The sequence below is a fragment of the Anguilla anguilla genome, chromosome 10 (genome assembly GCF_013347855.1).
Source record: "Anguilla anguilla isolate fAngAng1 chromosome 10, fAngAng1.pri, whole genome shotgun sequence".
Classification (NCBI taxonomy): domain Eukaryota; kingdom Metazoa; phylum Chordata; class Actinopteri; order Anguilliformes; family Anguillidae; genus Anguilla; species Anguilla anguilla.
Window position 1 is genome coordinate 20281570 of NC_049210.1, and position 14545 is coordinate 20296114.

Here is a 14545-nt window from a genome sequence, read left to right on the forward strand (position 1 = left end):
GTCTGGGGACGAAGGCTGCTCCTCGAGCGGGGCGGCTGGGGGATGTGTGGCAGCTCCTCTGAAGGATCGCTGTCTGTTTGCGCTGCCGCTCCGCCTGATTCCCTGAAGTTTGCGGATAAGGAAGGAGGGAGCGCTCCTCAAAGCCGGCTTCTTAGCTAAACGCCTAAATCGACAGCGGTTAGTGTGATCTGTTGACGAGGAGGCGCGCGGTTTGGCCCTGCAGCCATCCACGGCGTGGTCGCAGTTTTCTGGTCACCTCTCAAAGCAGGCATTGGTTGAGGGTCGCAGGACCGGAGAGGAACGTGAAGACAATTCAAATTCAAACACGTCCGTCCCTGAGCTTTGCTCTCAGCAGTAAGAAAGAAAGTGCAGGCCCAAGTGAGCGCACACTCACATATGAGGGCGACATAGCTAGGGAGGTAAGAGCGGTTGTCTGGCAGTCGGAGGGTTGCCGGTTCGTTCCCCTGCCCTGGGCGTATCGAAGTGTCCCGGAGCAAGTCACCTAACCCCTAAATTGCTCCCAACAAGCTGATTGCTACCTTGTATGGCAGCCGTGAGTATGTGTGTGTGTGTGTGAATTTGTGAATGAGAGGCATCAATTGTAAAGCGCTTTGGATAAAAGCGCTATATAAATGCAGCCCATTTACATATTCTACAGTAGTGCTGGGAGAACGAGGCTTCACGAACCCCCGACTGGGTGGAGCTATCATGTTTTATCAGTGATTCACTGATCTGAGCAGAGAGTCTTGTGATTGGATCAGCAAATCCACTAAGCAAATGACAGTACATTCTAGCTCCGCTCATGTTGATCACAAATCTCTACTTTAAAGCACGGTAAAATCTTTTGGATTTTTCACAACCCCCCTTTTCTCCTAATTTTGATATGCTCGATCATACCCAGACTGCAACGCTCATTGCAACCTGATTGTTGATTGGGGGGGTTCTCTCCTCCAAAGTGCGTTGGGTCATTAGGTTAACTGCTGCTTTTCCTAATTGACAAGTGGTGAAAAGCAGCAGCTGTAATGCACTGTAATGCGCTGTAACGCTGCAGTGCTCTGGCCGCCGCGGGTAATCCTGTCCTTCTGGGGCGGTTACGGCCGAGGCGCTAACCGTTTCTCGCGAGGAGCGCGTTCGCCGTTCGCCGTCGGCTTGCTTCTCGGCCGCTGGAGCGCGCGGTGGCGCGCCGGCGTGAGCTCTCTCTCTCCGAATCGCCCCTCACAGAGTCAGGGGGGCGAAGGAAGGGCTCTCTGATGCCTCTCCCCGCCTGTCAGGGCTCTAAGAGGGCCCGGGCTTAATGGAGACGAACGCCCCCGAGCCGCCGGGCGCGGACGCAAACCCGCAACTCCCAATCAGCGCTGACGCCCGGTATGAAAACGGCTATTAGGCCGCGCTTTAAAAATGCGCGTGACGAATTTCGCCGCGCTAAGTGTCGACATTCGTTCTTACTAAGCGGTAATGGCTCTTTGTTTCCCCCGGATTAGCGATTTAACAATTACGCGCCCCTGTCTGCGTCTCTCTTCCCTCTCGCGCGAGCCGCCGAACAGCTCCCTCGGTGTGCGGAACAGAATAAACGACGCCGCTTTTTCATGTCGCTGCCATCGCGGGGTTTTTTTTTTTTCCTCGAATCATTTCGACGACTCGTTCTCTCTTCAAGCCTATAAATAACGCGGCGGCTGTCGGCGGCGGCGTCGGAGCGGGGGCTCCGCGGAGACGGACGGGCGCGGTGCGATCGCGGGACGCGTGGAACGCGCGGTACGCGTCGTTCTCCGATCGCGTCGCGCGTCAGGACGCGCGCCCGTCACGCCGCGGACGCGAGCGCACGCGCGGGGCGGCCGGCGGGGCGACAGCAGTCATTCCGGGGTCCCTTCAGCCCGCTTACCGTTATGTGGTACCGTACGCCCACTTCCTGTTACGTGACCTCTGACCCTTTAAAAGTATAAACTGTATGAACCCATTTGGGTTTACTCTAGAGAATACCTGCCCATAGCATGCAAGTCTTTTATTTCATTTCCATCAGTAATTTCTTGATTTGTTTAGTATGGGTATTTCTGCAGGGTGCGTGGCCAAATGATCAAAGCTCCAGGAGTTACGGTGATGGGGGGCGGGGGGACAATGCCCTGGGGCAGGTGGGATCAGGATCAGGGGGGTGCACTTACCGCGTGGGGACGCCAAAAGTCATGTCGGGGATCCTGGGGGGCGCGGCCAGTCTGGAGCCGGCTTTGGCCGGGACCAAGCGTCTGATGTCGTGGGTGGCGCGGTACTGGTAGTGCTCCTTGGCCGTCACCAGGCCCGACTTCACCCCCTCCCGGTTCAGCGCCACAAAGTCCTTCTCCCCCATCTTGGCACGGGCACTGGACTGGCCGCCAGGCAGGGAGTGGGAGTGCCAGTGGGAGATGGCTGCAATGAGAGGGCGGGGAAAGGAGCAGGGATGTGGGAGGGGCCAAAGATGAGGGCGGAGCCAGAGAAGTCAACAGAGCACACGCATTGTAGCCAAAAAAAAAGGAAATAGCATCATACATTGTGCAAAATAAAGCATTTAGTGTGAAGTTACCAAGTAATTTTTTCTTATCAATTTTCAGTGTCGGTTCTTGTGAAGCTATCGAGCTGATTTGGAGTAAATGACATTTTAATTCCATCTGAGCAGCATATTCAAGGTAGACTGACTCGTCTTCATAAATCGGCTCACTGAGTTACACACCCTGAAGACATGCTGTTTTTTTACCCTTTTTGTGACTTTTGAAGGAAAGAAAAATACATCTCCATCTAAGCGGTCTTTCAACTGTACACAAACATTTATTATTTCCAACAAATGTTTCATCTCTTTCTTATCTCCTCAAACTCTGATGCCCAGTCACGACTGTGGAAGACTTGCTATTGGACAACAAAGAAGGGGATACCCTGCCTCCTGAACCCTCCCTCTCTGGGCGACACCAAGGTCAGTTAGGCACCGGCCTGCGGGACACCTGCCTTTCACCGCCCGCAGAATCCAGCTTCAGAAAGCGCTGCAGCTCACCGTCGTCCAGCCCGCTAACGTTCATTTAATCAAACAAAGCTAAAAAAGAATCATCACCCTGTAACGCGAATGCAGCGCGTCCCGGCGCGACACTCTCTCTTTTAAAACATTCATAACCGTTTAAAAAGAGTGTTTAAAGGAGCTGGTTTTCCTGTGAAGCGATCGCTGCTACACGCGTCTCCCTTCGGCTGGTTTTTTGATTAGTCGTGACGCGGCGACGTCTCCGGAGCGCGCTCCGCTCGGGCTCCTCAGTCACTTCCGTCTCGTTGACGAGACGGAGGCGTGTTCCCCCGGTCTCGTTACCAGCGCCGCCACCAGCCCGCTTTTGTCACTCTTGTCACGGTTATCGAAACCCGATTCTTTCAATCTTTTTTTTTTTTAAATAAGAAGGGTGGGTTGTCAGCTGTTTTCTCTCTCTCTCTCTGCGCTGCTAAGCGGTGACAGATCTTAAGGGGGTTTGGGCTTGTGAGAGAGCCGTGTGTTAAAGCAGGTGGGGCCCGCTCGCGGCTGACAGCCCTCGGAGGTCCGGGAGGCAGGGGCGACGGAGCCGACGCTGACGGGGGGGAGAGCCGGAGAGGAAAGTTTGACATTTTCGGGCGGGCTGGCGGGCCGCTGGAAGCGCGTAATTAAAAGGGGCAGGAGCGAGGGAAGGAGCCGGGAGAGGTGAGGCAGAAGCCAAGCGCAGTTTGTCTCCCAGCATTGGGGAGAGTGACAGAGAGGGCCGTCTCCCTGGAGGGAATGGTTACACGTCGAAACAGGATGTGACATCACGGCTGACAGGAAGGCCCGAGCTCCCGTCTCTTCCACTTCCACACATGTCCCCACCTAACATTGCACAGACAAACACCCCACCCACTCAACACATATGGGCAGGCGCGCACTCATCCCAACCACTCGATATGTGCACATACACACTCAACCCACCCACACACACAAACGCAGCACCATCTAACTAACTTCATAAAACCTGCTCCATGAAAACGTCTGGGGATTCCATATGCAATGGCCAATGCAAACAGCACAGACTGTGGCTTCAGGCCCACAGATGACCTTGAGCTGAGGATTCAGGCAAGGAAAAAAAAAGGGGGGGGGGGGGTTACCTTCCGGAACGCCACCGTCCCTGACGCTTGTCGCCATCCCGTAGACAAAGTCTGGTCCCGGGAAGGACAGTCCCCTTGACCGGGCCTTCCCCAGGGCGGGCTGCAGAGAGGGATAAAGAGGAGGGGAGGGACAGGTGTTTTAGCAGAGGGGGATGGGGGGTGTATTTTAGCAGAGAGTGACTCAGGCACACAGAATGGGTCCAGTATTCAGCTGCAACATCTAAAGCGGTAAAGACAGGGTACTCTGCCCTCTGAACTGCACTCTCTTCTATGATGTCATAAGCGTGCGCCGAATAAAAGAACACACAGACAAAAAAGAACAGAACATAAAGAACTGTTACCCAGGCTTGCACAAATGCTCATTTTATTTTGATCAGTATAAATCTTTAAAATCACTCTCTCGTGTTTAACATCACCTTCCATCCAGTCTGACCCACTGATTTATTTTAGTTTTCTTATTCAGGGGGGAGAGGGGCACCGAAAAGAACGTGTCCGCTCTGACAACCGCGGTAGGACACGCCGCAAAGCTGGGCCCGTGATTGCATTTCGCAGACCGTATTTCTTTTCCCAGAAAGACGAGACGAGACGGTTAATGTGCCAAGATTACTTGTCAGCTGCTTTGAGACTTTTTCTCTTTCTCTAAGACTTGAGCCTGGTGGGACTGAGGGAGGAATGGGGGGGGGGGGTGAACTTAATCTAAATGTTTAATTATGCAAAACACTTAAAAAGCACTAATTAGCATAAGTATGTTCAAAACAAGACCCAGATGAATTTTTTTATTTTATTTTATGAATGCTGGCTGTCGCCAACACGGCGGTGTAGCTGACACAGTATTGAAGCCTTCTGTCCCTCCAGCTGGCGCTTGTCAGCTGTGACTCGTGACTCGTGACCGCTGAATCACTTACAGGTTGACAGGGCGGGAATACAGTGAATCTCCTCCCCGGCGACTCGGAAAAAGAGGCTTCGCAAACCCCGCAGCTGGCGCTGCTGCCACCCGCCTACTGTCAGTCTCTGACTCCTGCGAACCAATCGAATCGCTCAGAGCTGCTCATCGGTGACTCGTTTGATCCAATCAAGAGAGCCGCACTCTGCATTGCAACGGCATGGGCTTATTCAACAGGCAGCGTGTTGTGCCTGTTTGTGTTGTTCCAAACTGAACCTACAAATATTTTTGAACAATTCACTTTTAAACTCGGGACATACCGAACTGTCAGTGGTACATACTGAAACTAAACTCAAGCTCCTGGACTGATTCAAATCGCCAAAAGATCTGAACTCATAATGACAAGACATTTCACTAAATCATCAAAGTGTAAGCATCTGGCATACTTGCAATCACTATACAAAGGGGATTTTTTTTTCATATTTGCACCTCAGGCATTGGAAATACTATTTATGCCATTAAATTATTGATACAAAATCGTTTGAGCAGGCCTACTACTGACTGTGCTAGAGTACAAGTGCGTCAGACTGGTCTTTCGTTCGTTTGATTCAATTCGTTCATCTACAGAAAGTCTGAAAGGAACAAGTTGTACGAAATTTACTGAATGTACTGAAAGACTCAATAAATAAAATGTGCTGAAACATTCAGTTGGAACGAAAACTTGAAAAGTAGCCTACTGAAAGAGGAAGGACACGAAAAGAAATAGGAAATGATATGTTCGCCGAAAGAAGTGTTTCGGTTTTTGAAAAATAATGTCACGGATGTTTATAATGACGTTAATGACAATGATGATGATAATTCGACCAATGCTATGATGGCATATTACCCTCATTTGATTGAAAAAAACAATTAGGCTATTTCGCTATACAAAAACCAATGGAGGCATCATAGCAGGTTATTATTTTGCTTTTCCTTAGAAACTGCCATTGTCCTTCATTATATACAGTAATTCAAACAGATCAGAGCAGTTCAATTTTAAATCGTATTTGCAATTGATATTTAACAATTAAATGATGTAGGACTATATGAAATATATGAATATAAAATATGGATCAAATCAGAGTTGAAAATATAATAAAGGTAGCCTATGGCAAGATCAACAACCAAGCAATTACAGTCAGTAATAATGTGAATAAAGAATAAAAATAAAATAAAAATATAAACAGGAAAATAAACAAAATAAAAATACAAAACCTGTCAGGGATTTCAAATGGTTACACCAAAAAATGTAGGCTACGTAGCCAATATATACATCATTTGCAAATTGGCATTCAAAAAGACCAGCTGCTGTCTAACTTTTTACGCAACTATACACCGCAGGGACCTCATCACCATCGATAGCCTTTTTCATACTGTAGCGACTGCTGCTGATACAGAGTTAGCGCCACCAACATTCCCAGAGTCCTAGGCAACACAGCAGGACTGATATTGCAGAATGAATGTGGTTACAGTTGCTAAAAACATTGTGCTAAGTAGTAGCTTTTGTGTAGATAGTTATTGAACAGAGAAACATTGTGAAAGACCCCCCTTGCATACTGAATAAAGACACCTATGTCGCTGCTAAAAGAGCACACATCTTTTTAAAGATGCAGCAACTAAGCAGGAAAAGAAATACAGTCTCTTCTAACTGCTAACTGTTACAACACATTGTATGGCGCACCCACATCTTGCCACGGGCTGCGAGCGACTCGAGCTGCAGCCACACAGGCAGAAATAAAACGTAGTAAATAGTAGATTTGTCAAAGCGGTTTTTTTTTAAGTAGGAGAAAATAACTCGAATGACTCAAAAAAATTTGATTCGACGTATTGACTTGAGTGTACGGACTCATTTTAAAGAACCCAACTTCCCAGCACCAGTGCCTGTTGAACAGGAAGTTCACTCTGAGCAGTTCGTTATGTTTTGCGACTCTCCTCAGGGGCTCCCTGGGTGTGTTGTATTGGGTGGGGATTGTGGCTCCACAGGGATGGAGGTGGGCTTATACAGTATACTGTAATGAGTGAAAGCAGATAATTGGCCACAGCATGGAGGTTGCATGCAGTTGACTTCCTAGCTGCTATATCTGCAATGTTCTACAAATATGAGTTCAGAGCAGTCTCATCTTTTACACCAACTTTGTGATTCATGGAGCTACTGCTATTTTCATGCTCTCACACTGCCACACCTTGCTGCAGGTGCATGGGGCAGGGCGGAGCAGCGTGGGGTGGGGTAGGAACAGGAAACAAGTGATGCACCTCTTCCATCCTGGTTTTTACCTAACAAACTGACGTTTTTTAGAGAGGGACGGTTGCCTGAGCCAAAGTGAGTGAGGGAAAGTGAGGACATCAAATGCCCGAAAGAGTGAAATGGGACGACGGGGGGGGGGTGCTGCTTGATCCCGTTACCTGAGCGCTGGAGAGCACGCCTTCTGATGCGGACCAGGTTTTAATGAGCGACGGCACCGGGAGGTGAGGGGGCGTGTGTCAGTCAGAGCGCCGGGCCCGCTGCCTGCTGCCTGCTCTCGTCAGGCTCGTCCGGCGTGGCGTGCGGGGGGGGGGGGGGACGAGACGCAGGTGGGCGAGCTGCCGCTTCGTTAGACGGCAGCGCTTTTGTGCGCTTTCACGGAACAGGAGCCGACGCGGGAGGCAAAGAAAGCGCTGCCACTCCGCCATCCCTTCAGGAGTTCAAGCTCCTCTTTTCTTTCTTTCTTTCTTTCCTTCCTTCTTTCTTTCGACGGTTTCTTTCGATGACGTGTAGCTATTCTGAGTCCGAACGTCCACCCCCACGCACCTGGTCAAACACATCTCCTTGGCGTCCGGCTACACTTGCGAGCAGCTACTTGTTTTTCTGTGTAAACCTCGCTTTTGACTGCTGTTATACACATCTCCGGGTCCGTCGCTGGGGAGCCCTACACGCACCTGCTCAAACGAGGCTCTGTCGGACGACCTCGTCGGCGGGCGCCGCGGCCTCCGACGCCCCGGGGGGCCCTCCTCGCCACGGCTACGGCGTCAGACGCGCCCAAAGCCCGGCTGCGGAAAAGGGTGGGACCCTCAGCGACGACACCGCGCAGGGATGTCGGCCATCTTGCGTTTCTGACAGCCCTCCTCCCCCCTGGACTCCGGCTCAGGACCAGGAGTGAGAGGAGTGAGTTTTTCTCAGATGAACTCTCAGAGCCTCACTCCTCAGCTCCAGCGCGTCAGCGCGCCCACCTCAGGCCCCGCCTTTAATCCCCCGCGGTTATTTTTGAATCTGCGGGCCGCTTTGCGGGACGCGCCCGTTCGCGGGGGGGACGCGCGGGACGCCTCGGTCCTCCTCCGGGCCCTCCGCTCGTTTTCGCGCGGGCTGCTTTCAGCAAGGCTTTTTAACGGCACAGGAGCCGCAGTCGCTGAAAAGGAGGGGAGAAAAAAAGGCAAATGCTTTTTCCCTACAAAGGGGAGATTATGTCGAGCAAAAGCTCCTTTCTGCTCTCATTTACTGACGATCTGCTCCGCCATTGTGCTTTAATTAACCAGTCTGAGGAAGGGGGGGGGGGAAAGGCGCTGTTCTTTCGGGGGGGCTTCCTGGGACAGGTCACCGGGAGCGGATTATTCACACAGTCACAATGGGCCGGAGAATGAGGGGACATAATCATCCCTCGCATCATCGTCTCCCTCGTCCCTCCTCTCCCTCTCCCTCGCTCTCGCCCTTTCTCCTTCGTTTCATCCTCTCTCATTCGGCGGGGCTCCTGTGTACTCTTCGGATTTTCCAAACTCGCGGGGATTAGCCCCATCTGACCCCGCCGCTCATTTCTGCGGTCCCGTGGACCGTCTCTCCCACACACACACACGCACACACACGCACGCACGCACGCACGCACACGCACGCACGCACACACGCACACACACACACCCTCGCTCTGAGGCACACACGCTCTTATGCGCACGCGCAAGCTCACGCTAGCTCACAAACCTTAATGCATGAAAACACTCAGGCCTACACGCACACACACTCATGCACATTCTGCAGGTATGCAAACAAAATTATACCTGCACACACATACAGTATACACAAAAACGCACACACACACACACGCACTGGAATGCGTACAAAAATGTGCTATAATGCATGCAGACACACAAATCCTCACCTAGCACAGACACACATGCTCAAATGTGATACACACAAGCACAAGCACACACACAGACACACATGCTCAAATGTGATACACACAAGCACAAGCACACACACAGACACACATGCTCAAATGTGATACACACAAGCACAAGCACACACACAGACACACATGCTCAAATGTGATACACACAAGCACACACACACAGACACACATGCTCAAATGTGATACACACAAGCACTAGCACACACACAGACACACACACTCAAATGTGATACACACAAGCACTAGCACAGACACACATACTCAAATGTGATACACACAAGCACTAGCACACACACACACACACATATTCAAATGTGATACACACAAGCACTAGCACACACACAGGCACACATACTCAAATGTGATACACACACACACACACACACACGCTCAAATGTGATACACACAAGCACTAGCACACACACAGGCACACATGCATGCTTTAGTCGGATTCTGTTTTCATAATGAGTATTGATAGTCTTTTCTATGCATTCAAATTACAGCCATGGCATTTCTCTCAGACACACTGGATGGCGCGATGGTGGGGGGCATGTGGTCATGTATTCCACGAGGACAATGGTGATTAAGAGCAAATTACTTCAGCCCTGATATGCTCCACCCCACACCCTCCCCCCACCTCTGCATCGCTTCCCTACAAGCCCCTCCCACTTCTGCAGTTTGTCAGACGAGTCACTTTCGCCCCTTGCACAGCTTCTGTGTTCAGCTGCTATCATTTGCATATACACGCCCACACTGTGCAGGTCTACGGCTCCGGGGATTGGTTGACATTACATTATTACATTACATTACAGGAATTTAGCAGACGCTCTTATCCAGAGCGACTTACACAGCTTTTTACATAGCATTTTACATTGTATCCATTTATACAGCTGGATATATACTGAAGCAATTCCGGTTAAGTACCTTGCTCAAGGGTACAACGGCAGTGTCCTTACCCGGGAATCGAACCTGCGACCTTTCGGTTACAAGCCCAGTTCCTTACCCACTGTGCTACACTCCGTCCGTCCGTTGACAAAATGGGCACGTGATTTACGGCTGGTCAGCCTGAGCCACAGTATAGGTATGCAGGTGTGGTATGTGTGTGTGGATGTGCCCATGCAAGTAGGTGTGTATGTATGTACATGTATTTATGTGTGCGTCTGCTTGGCTAACATCTCATCAGGTTCACTTAAGAGCCAATACAGACCAGCAAAAAGACATGGAGTCAATATGACACCACAGTGGAGCAGTTTTATTCTTGGTTCTAGAACAAATCGGAAACGATTGTCAGAAACTACCTGAGCCACACCCAGGTGAGGTGGAGGACTGTGGCCTGAGGCGCTGGGTTGTGGGCGCCCAGGTATCAGCGAGCATGCTGGGAGCTAGGCCGAGTTCCTCCTCCAGTTGAGTAAGGGAAATCAAATAATTTTAGATCAAATATCATCTAAGTATCCCCTTTAGAGCTCACTATCAGCAGAAAAAAACTTTGTCTCCCCTATTTATTATTTTGTGTGGCACAAAATGTTTAACCATAAACATTCTACTGGCCCTATTCTAAAACTGCTCAAACAGTTGTATTAGTTATCAGAATTAAGGCAGGTGTATCCCTTGATTGTGTATCTCCTTTCAAGGTTAAATGGAATGAGCCCCTGAATAAATGAATATATTTGCGAAATAAAGTGTGGAAGAGAGTAGGAAGACACAGTGAATGTGGAAGTCTTCCAAACTTAATATTGATTTCTGTTCAAGGAAAGATAGGATTCTCAAATTCAACAACGACCTTAGAATCACCAGAAGAAAAAAAAACAAAACAATTTCTCAAGCCTATGATCTAAAATTAGTAACAACTGAGTACTTTTTAAGGCGGCTGATAAATCTGTACAGTCATCTCTGAGTGCTAGTCTTTAATTTTCCAAATCAAGTTCTTGGGTATCTTCACTACAAAAACTGACAACATCAGAAATCGGATCCCCCACTGAGATTTCTGTCAGTCCGGGTTTTAGAAATGCAAAATTGGAATAAATTCGATTACGGCTGATGAATTCTTTGAAATGGTAATGCATATGAACTCCCCCACGTGTTGCTTAGATGTAATTCCTACAAGGGCACTTAAGCAAATCTTCATAACCATGCAATGACATTCATAGAATTCAGAGGGATCCATTCAAAGAAACTATTTTCACTGTCCCAAGCTGCCAGTGCTGTTGAACAGGTCTAATCAGGACAGCTCCTGTCAAAATAATTTTAGACAAACAAAAAAAAAAAACATTCTGATTCTGGATCCTAAGCCTGACTTTATTTTGCTGGGCTCTATGTTTGGTGATTTAGTTCCAAAGTATCCTACGAGTAAAAAATCCCCTGCTGTTGTTTTTGACCCTTGCTTTCTGAGACATATTTGTAATATGACATATTTTTAATGTTACTAAGGTTTGCTAATGAAGACATTGATAAATTGGGATACTTTTTGTCTGTCAGTGATACAAAGTCATCAAAATCTTATAGGCTAGACTGCTGTACTAAGGCCCAACTCAACAGCTCCAAGTCAGAAGTGAAACATTTATCTGGCACTAAAAAAAGATTCTGTATTGAATTTATTCTAAGGTTTTAAAGATCACTTCTGCTCTACTTGACTCTACTTAGCTACTGTACATAGTCAAACTTGTGATACCCTATAACCTAGAGAGGTACCTCAGATCAGCTAAGTTAGTCTTCCATTAGCAAGGAAATACAAGGGGAGACTGGACCTTTACTGTATTGGCCATGAAATGCCTTGCCTAAGGTAATCAGAAATGGCTAAACATTTAGGTTTTAAAGACCCTGTTTTTAAAGACCCTGCAAGAAAAAAAAACACTTTTTTTCTTGCATCTGAAGTGCCCATTGCTGCAGGTCTGACTCAGTGCATCTGTTTGGTGTGAATATTCACCTGACGTTTAATTATGACTGGCACCCCACTGAATGGTCACACCACTGATTGGTTAAAATGTTAATTACACAATAAGAACAGACTCCAGGCAACCAATCCTCCTGCCATGGGAATTATTTGAACTTTGTTGCTTTCATGATAAAAATCATTTTATAATAATGTAATGATTTTTATCATAATAATAATGATCAAAACCATGATATTATTATTTTTTTAAAGTTGTGAATAATAATAATAATAATAATTATTATTATTATTATTATTATTATTGTTGTTGTTGTTGTTGTTGTTGTTGTTGTTGTTATTATTATTATTTATTTTTTAAATTAAATTATTATTATTATTATGATGTTGTTACCATTATTATTAGCATTAGCATTAGGTCATTGTATGTTAATTTAATTTATTGTTGCTGTTTCACTTATATTTATGATTATTATAGTAACAAATGGTCAGGGTTTGATATATCTCACAGTGTTTGAAACTACGGCTGCATTCAGACCAGATCAGGCAATGCGGGAACGACGGCAGTCCTCCCGTTCATTTGAATGGGGGTAGTGCGTTTAGGCTGCGGCAGTGGGGACCGCATGGGGTGCAGAAAAAAACCGCAGCCGCCGTGCGGGAAGAAAGTAGAACCAGAAACAACATTTGCCGTAACGCAACCCGACGTCACGCTGCGGTGGCCAATCACGTAAGCCGGCGATCAGAGTGGAAGACGCCCACAGGAAGAAGAGCCTTGTTTAAATTACCACGTAGCATTCCGCTGTTTACCGAGCCACTGTGAAGATATGGAAGAGAGACTGAAATATGGCTTGGTTTATTTTGTGTACCCAGCTTCGATGTCTGCGTCTGGCTTGCAGTCTATGCTGCAAAATAACGATAGCAAGAAGCTTCCTTCGGTTTGTGTCCATTTGTTTGAGTTAGCGGACAGGAAATGGGGGGGGGGGGGTTAAAGTTCACAACATGACATCACACAAATGGGCCATGTAGTGACACGCCCACACCTCCGCACAACCCTCTGGGAAGGTGCCGCATTGCCTGATCTGGTCTGAATGCAGCCTAAAGCTCAACTTGGACAATTCATTGCTTTGAGTATCTATTCCAGACCACCTATGGATAGCTGGCTGTTATATGGTACTTGGAACCAAAAGCTGTTCAACCCTAACAAGGAGAAAGTGCAGTACCATCCATGGGGGCGTGGTGGAAGCACAGCACAAGCTACAATGGAAGGCAACTGTACTTTAAGACTCACTGGAGAGGAGTATCAGTTTACCTCATGAACAATGAAACTCCCCGTACATTTCTTTACTCGCAAAGGCTTCTCACGAGGCCGTGACCTCTAATACCTGCTTTCCATTATTATGCCAGGATGGTTTGCACTGCCAGTGGTAATGCTTGGAATTTCTCTTTTCTTTCTCTTTATACCATTTCTTGAACATAGCTTTAGCTACAAAGCTAGCATATTTTAGTTCTTTTTTTCCTACCACATCAGGCGAAGACATAACAACAAAAATGAGCAGCTTTTAAAAATGACTTCCTGTTCATAGAGCCCCCTATGCCACAGAGTCATGCCCCAGCAGAAACACAACCTGGTCGTGCTGGAAAACTCAGCTGAGCGCCTGGTGCTAGCACTGAAACCATCCCTGTCCCTCGCCCCGTTTCTAATACTATATACAGCGCTGTATTTGTGAGGTAAATGCTTATAAAATTGCTTTATTTGTATAGCATGACATGAAAAACAATCCAGTTTCCCCATTAGGGGTAATAAAGGTTTATTAACTAACCGCGCCACCACTGCTAACACTAGCACTAACGCTAACACTAGCCCCACCGCTTGTGCTAGTGCCCCAGCACTGCAGTGAAAAACAGGTACTTGAGAAGAAGCCTTTGAAATCCACCAGGCCGCACCCCCTCCTCTCCCCCTTGGAGACTAGAGAGTAATCCTCTCTTTCAGAGGGTATGCTGAGCCAAGACTGCTTGGTTCCCTCAACACCCAGCTACAGAAGGGGGGGTTGGCTTCGCAGCACGATCCTTCTACACAAACTCGAAGATAAGCACTTTGCAGAAGAGTAATTAGAAGATAATGGGATATAATGCAAGCCGATCTGTCCCGATTAATTATCTGCTGGCTCCAAGAGCACAGCGCCATCTGGTGCCTGAGCTGGGGACAGCAGGTCCACCAGCATCACAGAGACTCCAGGCTTAAATGTCTTAAACCTAATCTTGCCTCCAATCAACTGCAGACAAAACTCAGCACGGTGCATTCCACGTGTCTGAATGCATGTATAACTGCTTGTATGCGTCTCTGTTATAGCGCGAACTTGTGCGTGCAAGCGTGCATGCCTGTGCGTTGTGCGCATTCACATGTACACGTATGCGCGCTTACCTATGTGCACAAGTGTTTGTGTGAGTGCTACTTAAGGATTGCCTGAA

General features: G+C 48.0%; 1 protein-coding gene across 5 annotated transcripts in view; it reads right to left on the bottom strand.

Moving 5' to 3' along the window:
* Window positions 1-14545, bottom strand: part of cfap77 (cilia and flagella associated protein 77) — a 45005-nt gene that overhangs the window by 12422 nt on the left and 18038 nt on the right. For all 5 annotated transcript variants that reach the window (XM_035379074.1, XM_035379070.1, XM_035379072.1 and 2 more), the window contains exons 3-4: window positions 4114-4213; window positions 2157-2397 (exon numbers count right to left, since the gene is read on the bottom strand). In XM_035379074.1, coding sequence (XP_035234965.1) covers window positions 2157-2397; window positions 4114-4213 — 341 coding nt within the window. The remainder of the gene's footprint in view (window positions 1-2156; window positions 2398-4113; window positions 4214-14545) is intronic.